Consider the following 12,668-nt stretch of genomic DNA (forward strand, 5'->3'; position numbering starts at 1 on the left):
ACTATGTAGGAACGAGTTAAAAAATTTTTCATGAATCGAAATATTTTCTGTCTTGTACGGAAAAAATGAAGAACTTTTTATGAGTCGGAAAATTTTCATTATTTTGAAGCAAAAAGTAAAACATCTTTTTGTGAATCGGAAAGTTTTATTGCTGTGTAGAAACAAGTGAAAGGAATTTTCATGAATCGGAAAATTTTCATCACGATGTAGAAACAAGTGAAAAAACTTTTCATAATCCGGATAATTTTGGATATTATGTATAGTGATGTTAGGTGGAAAATTTTCCACTATATTTAACTGCACATTCACCTATAAAATTCAATTCATGTAGAGGAAAGTTAGACAGCAACAAATTATCATTTTCCAATTAGCTTTCGGAAACCAGAAAATTTTCTAATATTTAAAGTTGGGAGTAAAAATATACAGTGTTTCTCTCTCTCTCTCTCTGTGTGTGTGTGTGTGTGTAAAGTGCAGGAAACATACATGGAGTTTGTAGAGAACAAATATCCCATTCCAATATTTAAAATGTAACAAGAAATTGAAAAGAAACTCTTGTAAATTTATCAATTTCAGAAACAGAAAATTTCCCTATTTCTTCACATGTAGGCCTGCCTATGTAATGAAATAACTACATAAAAGTTCCTTATGAAGATCATTTTTGTAACAAAATAAGAAGAAATGCTTTGATTTTATTGTGTTTAACACACGTAAATCATAATTTCAATATTGGAATTTTGTATAATCAACATCTTAGAGCAGATATTTGTATTGTAATATATATATATATAAGTAATATGTTTTTTATTTTGTAAATTAAAATGAAATTATTTGTTGCTTTTAAAACGCAGCGCTAATAGTGCAGCTTTTTATGTTTCTTTTATTATTTTATTGGAAGAACAACTACACAAATCAACTTCCTTATTAGTTATATTTCACTTTCTCTTCTGAATGAATATATGAATAAATAAATGTTTATTTCCAGAAAATGGTCAGTTGAGTTACTTAAACTCGAATTTTGGGTAGTCAAAAATTTACAGTAGGCACTTTATATTATATCTACTTATTTATAAATGTTGCAATATGTAAATCTATAAAAGTAGTAAAGCTATGAGAAAACCGTCTTATGTATATTAAACTGACGAAATCTAATATTGTAATATCAAAGGTGGATTCTGAGGGAAGAACACATTGAAGTTCTTGAAACATTTTTGAAATGAAGAATCGTTAGATTTTTACTTCATGAAACTTTTTAAGACTATTTATTACTAATAAATTTTACGGCTAAACAACGATGTAGGAATAAGTGGAGTATGTTTTTATGAATCGGAAAACATTCATGACTTTTAATAAATTGAAATTTTAAATAACAGAATGGGATATTTCTACCCTACAAACTCGATATATGCTCTCTGCACTTTGCATACCCACCCACACCCACACATACACACACACACAGAGAGAGAGAGAGAGAGAGAGAGAGGAGTTGAATTGAGTTGATTTTGAGTTTAACGTCCCTTTCAGCAGCGAAACTATATAAGACGGGACCAACTGATTAACGTGGAATCCGAACTACATGAGCTCCCGCTGGGAATCGAAGCCAGGTTTTCCATGCCAAAGGCGCGTATGCTAACCGCTTAGCAAAGAAGGAGCTCGCAGAGGAAGAGAGAGAGAAAAACACTGTGAAAAATTTTACTTCCCAACTTGAAATAGAAAATTTTCCGGTTTCCGAAAGCTAATTGGAAAATTATAATTTGTTGCTGACTAACTTTCCTCTACAGAAATTCAATTTTGTAGCTCTATGTGTAGTGGAAAATTTTCCACGTAACATCACTATACATAATATCTAAAATTGTACGGCCTATGAAAAGTTTTTTCCACCTGTTTCTACATCGTGATGAAAATTTTCCGATCTATGAAAATTCCTTTCACTTGTTTCTACTGAGCAATAAAACTTTCCGATCCACAAAAAGTTGTTTTACTTTTTGCTTCAAAATGATGAAAACTTTCCGACTCATAAACAGTTCTTCAATTTTTCCATTGAAGACAAAATATTTCGATTCATGAACAATTGTTTAACTTGTTTCAACATAGTACTGAAAATTGTCTGAGCCATGAAAATTTTCCGATTCTTTAAACGATCTTTCACTTTTTAACATTTCTATACATGATTTCAATCAATTTTATGAATACTGAGGAACTGTTACTTGATTACTGATTTTTTTTTTAGAACGGAAAATTTTCCGGAAAAATACAGCGGAAAATTTTCCACCTCACATCACTAATCGTGTGATTCTTTGATATACTTTTTTTCTGCGGCAAAATTCACCGTAGTTATTTGTGATAGAGAAGTAAGATCAAAACTGAAGAAATATTTATAGGATTATTTGAAAAACGATGATCTCTATCCCTGATAAAGAAGTTGCAAGAGTAGAAAATAAATAAATAAAAATTTAAAATATCTTCCATGTACACTCTTTATATATATATATATATAACAAATAAAACACAGTTCTGACCAGAGCAGAATGAAATATATTAAAAACTATACTTACAATGTTACAGTTTCAAGGACCTAACGTCCTCTTCATCAGACACAAACACTGAGAAAAGACATGTGACAGCAGATCTTATATACATGAGAAAGTGAAAGGCCACGCCCCTTCTTCTCTCTCATTGGTCGGAGGGAACCAATGAGGATAAAGTTACTTACGCGCAAACAGAAAAATATAATGAGCCCTTTCACTTTTTCTAACAGTTCCTTAATGAGATGACATACAAAGAAAGTAAATAACAAATAGAAAAAAAAATATATATATATATAACTAAATATATAAATATATAAATTTCAATAATTAAATAAATAAATATTAATAGCCTATATGCACTTTTCTTGTTCCTTTTCTATCACATCCAACAATTTCTCCCATTGCTCGTGTATATTCATACCGCTTGTCCAATTCATTAGGTTCTCCTCTTGTTCTCTCTTTATTCTTCTAGCCTCTTTCCACTTTCTAATAATCTTCCTCTTCTCTCTCTCTAAACCCCTAGCTCCCTCCCAGTCTATTTTATGTCCCGTTTCCTTCACATGTTTGTATATAGCATTATTATCCCTTTTCAGTCTAACATCATCCTTATGTTGTTTTAATCTGTCCATAAGCCTTTTCCCCGTCTCCCCTATGTATTTCATGTCGCACTCACTACACTTCACTTCATATATCACTCCTTCTTCCTGCTCCTCTATATGATTTTCCTTCCTTTTCCTTTTCTTCCTTATGCATTTCAACAAAGTTTCTCCTCCTTTTCTATAAGTCTTCACACCACCTTTTCTTAATAACTTCTTCAGCACTTCGGTCTTTTCGCCTATGCTCTGAATGCCGTACCACTTATTGTCTTCCTCTTCTTTCCTATCCATATTATCTTCTTTTCTCTTTCTCCTAAACTGCTCTATCCTATATCCATTATTGTTCAATTGTTTGTAGAATTTTTCCAAATCTTTTTTCTTTCCCTCTTCCTCGCTGTTGATGTTTTCTATCTTCCTTTCCATGTTCCTAATGAAATTCTTCTTAGTTGCTTTGTCTACATCACTTCTCCAGTGGCAATAAATACCTGCCCAACACGGTTTCTGATACCAACTAGTAGTCACTTTCTCACCTTGCTTCTCTATCTTCATATCCATGAAATTGATAGAGTTATTTTCTTCAACTTCTAATTCTAACCTTATGCCTTTCTCTTGGTCTTCTATACTTTCAACATATTTCTCCAGTTGATTTCAGAGCATAGGCGAAAAGACCGAAGTGCTGAAGAAGTTATTAAGAAAAGGTGGTGTGAAGACTTATAGAAAAGGAGGAGAAACTTTGTTGAAATGCATAAGGAAGAAAAGGAAAAGGAAGGAAAATCATATAGAGGAGCAGGAAGAAGGAGTGATATATGAAGTGAAGTGTAGTGAGTGCGACATGAAATACATAGGGGAGACGGGGAAAAGGCTTATGGACAGATTAAAACAACATAAGGATGATGTTAGACTGAAAAGGGATAATAATGCTATATACAAACATGTGAAGGAAACGGAACATAAAATAGACTGGGAGGGAGCTAGGGGTTTAGAGAGAGAGAAGAGGAAGATTATTAGAAAGTGGAAAGAGGCTAGAAGAATAAAGAGAGAACAAGAGGAGAACCTAATGAATTGGACAAGCGGTATGAATATACACGAGCAATGGGAGAAATTGTTGGATGTGATAGAAAAGGAACAAGAAAAGTGCATATAGGCTATTAATATTTATTTATTTAATTATTGAAATTTATATATTTATATATTTAGTTATATATATATATATTTTTTTTTTCTATTTGTTATTTACTTTCTTTGTATGTCATCTCATTAAGGAACTGTTAGAAAAAGTGAAAGGGCTCATTATATTTTTCTGTTTGCGCGTAAGTAACTTTATCCTCATTGGTTCCCTCCGACCAATGAGAGAGAAGAAGGGGCGTGGCCTTTCACTTTCTCATGTATATAAGATCTGCTGTCACATGTCTTTTCTCAGTGTTTGTGTCTGATGAAGAGGACGTTAGGTCCTTGAAACTGTAACATTGTAAGTATAGTTTTTAATATATTTCATTCTGCTCTGGTCAGAACTGTGTTTTATTTGTTACTCTACTTATCCAGAGCCATGGAGTTTGTTCAATATATATATATATATATATATATATATATACAAGTTGTATCAGAAGTTCTCGGTCTTACACCAACTCCGTTATAAGTAAAGATACGGAAAAATGGAAAGAAAGGAACATGTTGAAAATAGGTGGTTTTCAATCTAAAATAGTGGAATTTTTCCAGTTGTACTAGTTGTTTGGGCTCCACATTAATAAGATGCCCTATGTTAAATGAAAAGCAATGTTGCCAGTTCAGCAGAATGTTCTCTTGCTTCCTCAACATACCGATAACACAGCATTGGGAAACTGACTCAAGGTGGTCTAGGTTCTCTCACATAACAATGTGGATATTCCCATGTCATTTTTGCGTGTCCTTACATTCCAATCGAAGAGCCTGCTGAACTGGAAACATTGCTTTCTCATTTTACTTAGAGCGCCATATTAATATAGAGCCCAAACAGATGATGCGATTAGAAAAATTCCACCATTTTATTTCCAACAACTTTCCTCTCTTTTCATTTTTTCGTATGGTCACTCATAACGGAGTTAAGCAATGGCTCAGTAATTTCGAATCTCCAATTACACTTTAAAATCTTTTGAGAGCTGTATCAAATATATATTGAAATACTTGCAATTTGCTACGACTAAGTTATGAAAAATTATTGAATGTATTTTCTTTTTAAGATATCGAAAGCTGTGCAAGTATATCTTCAACGATTAGAAGCTAAACCTCGCAGGAAACCAGAGAAGCCTCCGCTTACAATTGACGAAGAGATCGCATTAATACAAAAGGTAAGTGTTCTAACTGTCGAAAATGTGTGCTGTTATTTCATACAAGTTCTTTCGTCTTTGCGGCTAATACTGAAGAAATTAAAAGTACAAAGAAACGCATGACTGCGTATATTGTATTGAGAGAGGATGTAAAAATTGGGCGATAATTGACCGAGACGACCATTTTTTTTTTTAATGTTCGTGAAGAAAACTTCATATTAACAAGGAAAAAAATATTTAATCAACTTCATTACGAGCGTCCTTACAAGGGGACGCCAGTGAAAGACATTATTTATTCCAAATACTATATCATATATGTTCAATAATGTAAATTTATGTAAGTTTTTAAAATGTTATTAGAGGCAAACAAGTATTTAGCACTGAAAAAGAGTAAAAATCATACCAAACTTCGTCTTCAACGATTATTTAATATTGTGATACGTTTCGAGATCCTTTTCCACTTATCAAACAACTCAAACTCACACTTAATAATTGCTAAGGACGAAAATAGGTGTGTTTTCTTCTTTTTTCTCTTTGCTATCATAATGTCTGTCTATCATTCCCGTGAAATATTAATGAAAAGGTTTTTTAAGTCCCTTTTTCTAATTTCACCCCCCCTTCCCCCCAAAAAAATACTTCTTATTTTAAGACCCACACTTCGTTTAACTGGAGATTTATTCAAAAAATAGTGAAAAATGTCAGGCAATGTTCGAGATGAAAAAAATGCTACTTTCTTGAGAGGGAGGTTTTTGGCCATAAATAACTGGATTTTGGGGAAGAAAACCGGAAATTTTCGCTTTTTTTTTTAATTTTTATGATTTTTTTTATTCAAATGTCAACTTTGTTTTCCTGTAGTGAATTCTACAATTTAAAAAAGTGTCTATGCAAAATTTACTATTTATGAATTCTATGTTCAGTCCAGGGCTGGTTATCTTTAATGAAGACAGCAAGTGTAAGTTATGCAATCTAGCATTTTACAAGGGTCAATATTGGTTTCCTAACCACCTTATCGAGTTCTTGAAAGTTATACATCTTGTCATGTATGTTGTATGGGTTTCCTAAATTAAAGCAAACTCATAGATATTTGTTTTGGTATAAAATTTCGCTTACATCTCGTTCTTCGTTCGAGAAACATTTTGAGTCTCAGACATTCTATTAGAACTTAATGTAAATTCAGTTTACAAAATTAAAGCCATAACGAACATTTTATTGCGAATTGGCGATTGGACCGCGCTTCCTCGTTAACACATTCCACGAGGTCGTCAGTCTGAACATTAAGCCTTCCGCTACGCTCATCGTCCTGAATATTTGAACGCCCTTCCAGAAAATCTTTGCACCATTCTCTTCACTCATTACTGTCGATCTGTAAATGACACATAATTCCCAATGTCAGCTGCATTCTGTCCTTTGGCGTTCAGAAATCGTACGACAGATCTCACTTCACATTTGGTGAGATTTTGTATTACGGCAGCCATTTCACTTTACTGCTGCTCGAATGTACGTAATTCCATTGGGACGATTTTATTTCTGTTGCAAACACAAAATACTACGGAGACCCGGGTTCGATTCCCGGCAGGAGCTCATGTGGTTCGGATTCCACGTTAATAAGTAGGTCCACGTCTCATATAGCCTCGCTGCTGAACGGGACGTTAAACTTAAAATCAACTCAACAACATACTATGGCATGTTCGTGTGCATACTCAACTTCAACAGTATTGGCAACCCCAAGTAAATATTTTCGGCCTTTTTTTTGACATGTGCCTCGTATATACATAATAATACACACACACGTAAAATATAATTAGGTTTGTGTGTTCTGTGAGTAATTTACAAGAATTTTATTATAATTAGAAATTAAAATTCCTATGTGTAACTTTTATCATTTACTTTGTTCCTAAGATTTACGATCAAAAAGTGGACGACTACATGGCGTTAGAACAAGAGCTGCAGGAAAAAATAGATGCCAAAGTTAAAATGAACACTCTTTTGGAGGCCGAAGTAACTAGTATTAATGTTGATATTAGTGAGTTGCATTTACAAAGGGACTCCGGCTTCGAAGCTAAAGTAGATGCAGCAAATCAATATAGGTATTTCATTTGATATTTAATTTATTAACAAACTAAAAACTGTGATTTAGTATTAAGGTAGATATAGAGTAAATTACAACACAGCAGGAATATTCTTTTTTTCGGTTACTTTTATTATGTCATGTAGATTAATTGAGGTTGATCCATCGCCAGAAATACAACCGGCACTCTTGTCGGTTTGCAGTTACGATATCTTATGGAGTCCAAATCTCTGAAATTTTCAAGCACTAATTCAGATACTAATACACTTCAACATATTAAACCGTCACTTCATCTATCTATCTATTCCTGTAGAGTGAGCTACAGGAGGGCCAATAATTCGTTTCGAAGTCTCAAGACACTGAAAAAATATGTACATGGTGTCCACAGAAAATTCCATCTCAATTTCCCTGACTTTCCCTGATTTTCCCTGACTGCATTTCCAATTTTTCCCTGACTTTTTCTGGCCTCCACCATCCCCATAGCCAGCCAACTCTCACCTTATTTACTGTCGTATTATTACATTTTATTACACATTATGCACACAAGATTACAAAGATACAGAAAGATTTTTTAACGTACATTTACAAGTTTACAAAATGTATTATATTAGCACATGTTGACATAAAACTGAAAAATATCATGGTTTAAAATAAAAAATAATAATGATAATAATAATAATAATAATAAAGCGTCTTCTGTACAATATGGAGAATGTGTTCACATGAAAATTTCTCACTTATGATTGCACAACTATCCATAAAAGTGGGGAATAAAAGAGTTTATATTTTTAATAAGTGTTCCATATTACAAACTGCCTTTCTTCTTTTCCAGCTCATCGATTCTTGCTTGAAGAGCACTTTCTTCTGATTTCAAGTTATTCTGCAACTTTTGTCTTTTGTCATTTAAATCTTTTAGCTCTTGATTAATCCTTCTCTTTTCTACAACTTTCTTTTCTTCTTCGCGCTGTACACTTTTCTGTTTGTCCAGATAATCTTGGTACCTTCGTCTGGAACATTTTACAGACTGTAGTAAGCTCCTGGTGATGGATATATTACCTACACCCCCAGCACTGCTGATAGCATCATGCACAAGTCTTTGAGACACCAGAGAGTGTTCTACAAGATTTTCTACAAGTAGTGATTTGTTGATGGAGAAACCACTTTCAACCGGTGAATTGCCATGTGACATTATCAAGCAAATTTTCACTACATTCAAAAGGCTAGCAAACTTGACATCATCCTTTAGCATCTTGTAGTAAAACTCATCTAATCCTACAGAATCGTCGTGTCTTGCAGTAAACTCGCAAAAGTATGATTTCAAGGAACCTTGTGCTTCAACACACAATACACTGAACTGTTTCTTTGCCTGTTCAGCCACATCTGACGAAATCCTGTTTGCACTGTGAAGGTCTTCAAGAACAATCTGCGCTCTCTTTCTTGCTAGAGAAAGTGATATTAATTTCTGAAGCAATGCAAAGAAAGGCATCTAAAATATTTTTGGAAGTGAAATTAGAAATTACGTACAATGATATACTTACCAGACAAAAGGTACTGATAGTAAACTGTTACCACAATTTGATTACCATCACTAATATATGTACGAGCTTTCAAGAACTAACTCACTGTTCACATCATCGTCCGTGCTGCCCTCACCCATCCTATTCTCCCATCTAAGCCTGATGATGAGAACACTGAGTTAGTTCTCGAAAGCTCGTACATATATTAGTGATGGTAATCAAATTGGGGTAACAGTTTACTATCAGCACCTGTTATCTCGTAAGTATATCAATGTTAGTAACTACAAAGCGGTCCAACTTTTGCGGTTTAGAAATTATGTAGATAGGTAGATACAATAGAATATTATGCTCTGAAGCACAGAAAAAAATATAAATGTATTGTAAGAAAAGGTCACCCTTCACCTCCAAGGGCAACCGGAAACAAGATTTAGATTAATACAAAATAAGAGTATCTTTTTACTTTTTAAACTTAGTAGACCTGCTGTATCCTTAAAAAAATAATAATAAAATAAATATGGACTGATCACTTAGCCACTGATCGCAAAATCGAGTTTTTCTTGGCATTGTAAACTAATAATCTATACAAGAAAAATTTAAATACAATTAAATTAGCAAATATGTATAGCTCATAAAGGCATATGCATATTCTAGTCCCTCAGAAAAAATCCTAAGACACAATTAGCATATTGCTAATATGTAGCAATTTAAATCATCATTGGGACTGCACTTGAAAAATAAAGGAAATAAAGGACATATATATTTGTCCTATAATAATTGTCACAAATTTCCAAAATATAGGAAAACAGGACAAGTGGGAGCCCTGTTTATATAAAAAACACTGTGTTCAAAGGAATAGTTAACTGATAAGGACTTTGGACTGACAGCTAGGCCAAGTTTGTTTACGGGAAGCAAGCGCTCACGGAATAAGCAAGCCCATTATGCCTGCATCATTGACTCACAATCACATGTTCACGGATGTAGTTTATGGTGCAAGTCTTTTGAATCATCCTGTTGCTTTTCATCATTGGGTACAGGCCATGCGAAACAATCTATTAAGTATCTAGACAAGCCCTCAGTTTTGGTATGTTTCATTATTGGGCTCAGGTCGTGCGAAACATTTCAACTGATATTAACAACTGAATTTTTTTCGCTTAGCCTACCAAAGAGCCTGAAATATTGACTTGGTATTCCTATAGTACAGGTGTTAGAAAAAGATGAAAATAAAGTATGTATGAAACCAAGAAGAGATTCAAAATACTCTACTGTCAAGTAAAAAGCAAACAAACAAAACAAAACAAACAAAAAAAAAACGGAAGAAAAAAATGAGCCGCTAGGAAGGCGGGAAAGTACCTTCCGATAAGCATCAGAAGGTGAATACAAAAATACTTGTACATTTCCATCAACATATGGTGTTTGTCCCTCCAGGAATCAACTGCAAAACATACAAGAAATCTTTCTAATTGTAATGTTTGTAATTGATCGTACAATTTCTTGTGCATTTTCCCTGACTTTCCCTGACTTGGCAAGCTTTTCTTGTGATTTCCCTGACTTTCCCTGACTAAAATCCATTTCCCTGACTATCCCTGATTTTCCCTGACTTTCCAGAATGTGGACACCATGAATGTAATATTTTCATCGCTTGTCTTGTGAGATTTAAAAAAGAATCCTTGAACCTCTTGCAGCCCACTATATCATCTAAAAATATAGATGTGCCCACTTTACATAAATAAATAGATATATAGATAGAGCGAAGGTTTAGTATGAAGAGTATTAGTATCTGAATATGATGTCGTGTTATTTCAATTAAAAATGCAGTATAGTAATACCTCTTTGTGTTGAAGATAATTTCTTTTATCTGTATATTTGACAGTGTGGACTCCTTATGACAAATGTTTACGTGAAAATATTAAAAGGAGAGAATAACCGTTACAATTTTATTAAATAAATTTCCTTATGTGAACTTTCCTGTCTTATACTATGCATTGTAGTTTAAAATGTAGAAATTAATATTCCCAGATTGTGGCAACAGTTTCATGCCAAATCTGAATTCTTGAAGATAAAATTACTCATTTTATCATATTATATCCTTTTGGTATGGAATTTAAAATATTGCCTGTGATGGTATGTACATAATATATAGTGAAAAACTAATTAATATATTATTAAATTACTCTTTTTCCAGAATGTCCTGCTTGGTGCAGAGGAGTCGTCTAATTCAGAAGATTCACGAGCAACATCAGGAAATTTTACTTCTTCAGACAGAACTAGAATTGTTAAGACTCAAAACGTACCCCACTTTGAGATACAAAACATTATAATTTACTTTAATACTTATGTGAAAACAACTAAACTAGTTTGGAAACTAAATTTTTGTTAGGACACATTTTGTTGAAAATATCTTTTTGTACAAATACTTTTTAATTTTTTTTCGTTTTACTCTGAAAATAGTACACATATATATCTTCACAAACAATTAAACAAAGCATTTTTATTTATTCCTGCCAGCATTAATACCTTAAGGCAATTTCAACAGGAAAGGATCTAACATAAGGCTCCAACTATTTCTCATTTACTTCGCACTAAGTGGACTTTGTTGTGAACACACATAGTGTAGGTGGGTTTTCTCGGGGTTCTATTTCCTCCCATTTTTTTTTTCCACCATATCGTTCACTATTACTATCACCGTCTTCCTTAGCCTCGGAGCATAATCATGAGGCATTACATAAAAAAAGAACATTTTCTATAGTGTTAAATTAGAAACATAATATTCAACATTAATATGAGATAAAATACTAGTAACATAATTTACCTAATGATGTTCAGTTTCCTTCAGAACTTGGAATGAAACGAATTGAAATTTCTTATTTAACGTTCCACACTTACGCCATGTACGTTAAAGAAGGCGGATAATTAATGAAAGTGATTTATTAGGAAATGATTGGTGAAATAAAAATGTGAAAAAAAAAACGGAAGTATCGAAAAATACTTATGGATTCTGTGTTGTCACCATAAACTCATTTGGCGGAGATCGAACCAGAGATCCGTTACACCAGAGGAGAGCGCTCTATCACTCATTTCAAAATTTAAGGAAAAATTTAAAATTTTAGAAAGAAAAGGGAATGTAAGAATTCTTCCTGTAATTTGTACAAACAATGTGCATATAATATCTTTTGATAGATACTGTATCGCTAATTCCTACGCCATATTTGTATTTGACGAATGACTTCAATCCGGGATAAAAATGAATCCTTTTCTACTGCAATTCTGTACCAAATATTGCTCCTTTTATATATTATTTAGAAATGTATAAAAACGCTGATGTAAGAGAAAAGCTGTTGAAAAGAATAAGACTTACTACTAAAGTACCCGACATGATGTTAAATTACTGACTATATTTGAAGTTCTGCAACAAAAGGAACCTACAATACCAAAACGAAGAGTTCTATGATTATAAGAAACAAACAGCAGTGTCACAATGTACAAAAACAAAATTACTTACAAATTGATATCTTGTCTCATAAACAACATAACGTCAAAATAAAGAATGGTAATTGCAGAACAAGTCCAAAGCTCCTCCTACAGTTTCTTTTCTTTTTCTTCGCTGGTGAAAATGAAGATATGTGAGAGGGTGAAGGCTACATTATTCTTCCAAATAAATA

At 33.1% G+C, this 12,668-nt stretch overlaps 1 protein-coding gene across 1 annotated transcript in view; it reads left to right on the plus strand.

Annotated features, from left to right (window-relative positions):
• LOC145690931 (cilia- and flagella-associated protein 43) overlaps nucleotides 1–11,494 on the plus strand; it is a 190,326-nt gene extending 178,832 nt beyond the window's left edge. The window contains exons 25-27 of the mRNA XM_081766380.1: nucleotides 5,338–5,445; nucleotides 7,324–7,511; nucleotides 11,192–11,494. Coding sequence (XP_081622506.1) covers nucleotides 5,338–5,445; nucleotides 7,324–7,511; nucleotides 11,192–11,327 — 432 coding nt within the window. The 3' untranslated portion in view covers nucleotides 11,328–11,494. The remainder of the gene's footprint in view (nucleotides 1–5,337; nucleotides 5,446–7,323; nucleotides 7,512–11,191) is intronic.
• Nucleotides 11,495–12,668: the final 1,174 nt, after the last annotated feature.

Source organism: Thermobia domestica, chromosome 1, assembly GCF_964235325.1.
Source record: "Thermobia domestica chromosome 1, izTheDome1.hap1.1, whole genome shotgun sequence".
In the NCBI taxonomy this organism is placed as follows: Eukaryota; Metazoa; Arthropoda; class Insecta; order Zygentoma; family Lepismatidae; genus Thermobia; species Thermobia domestica.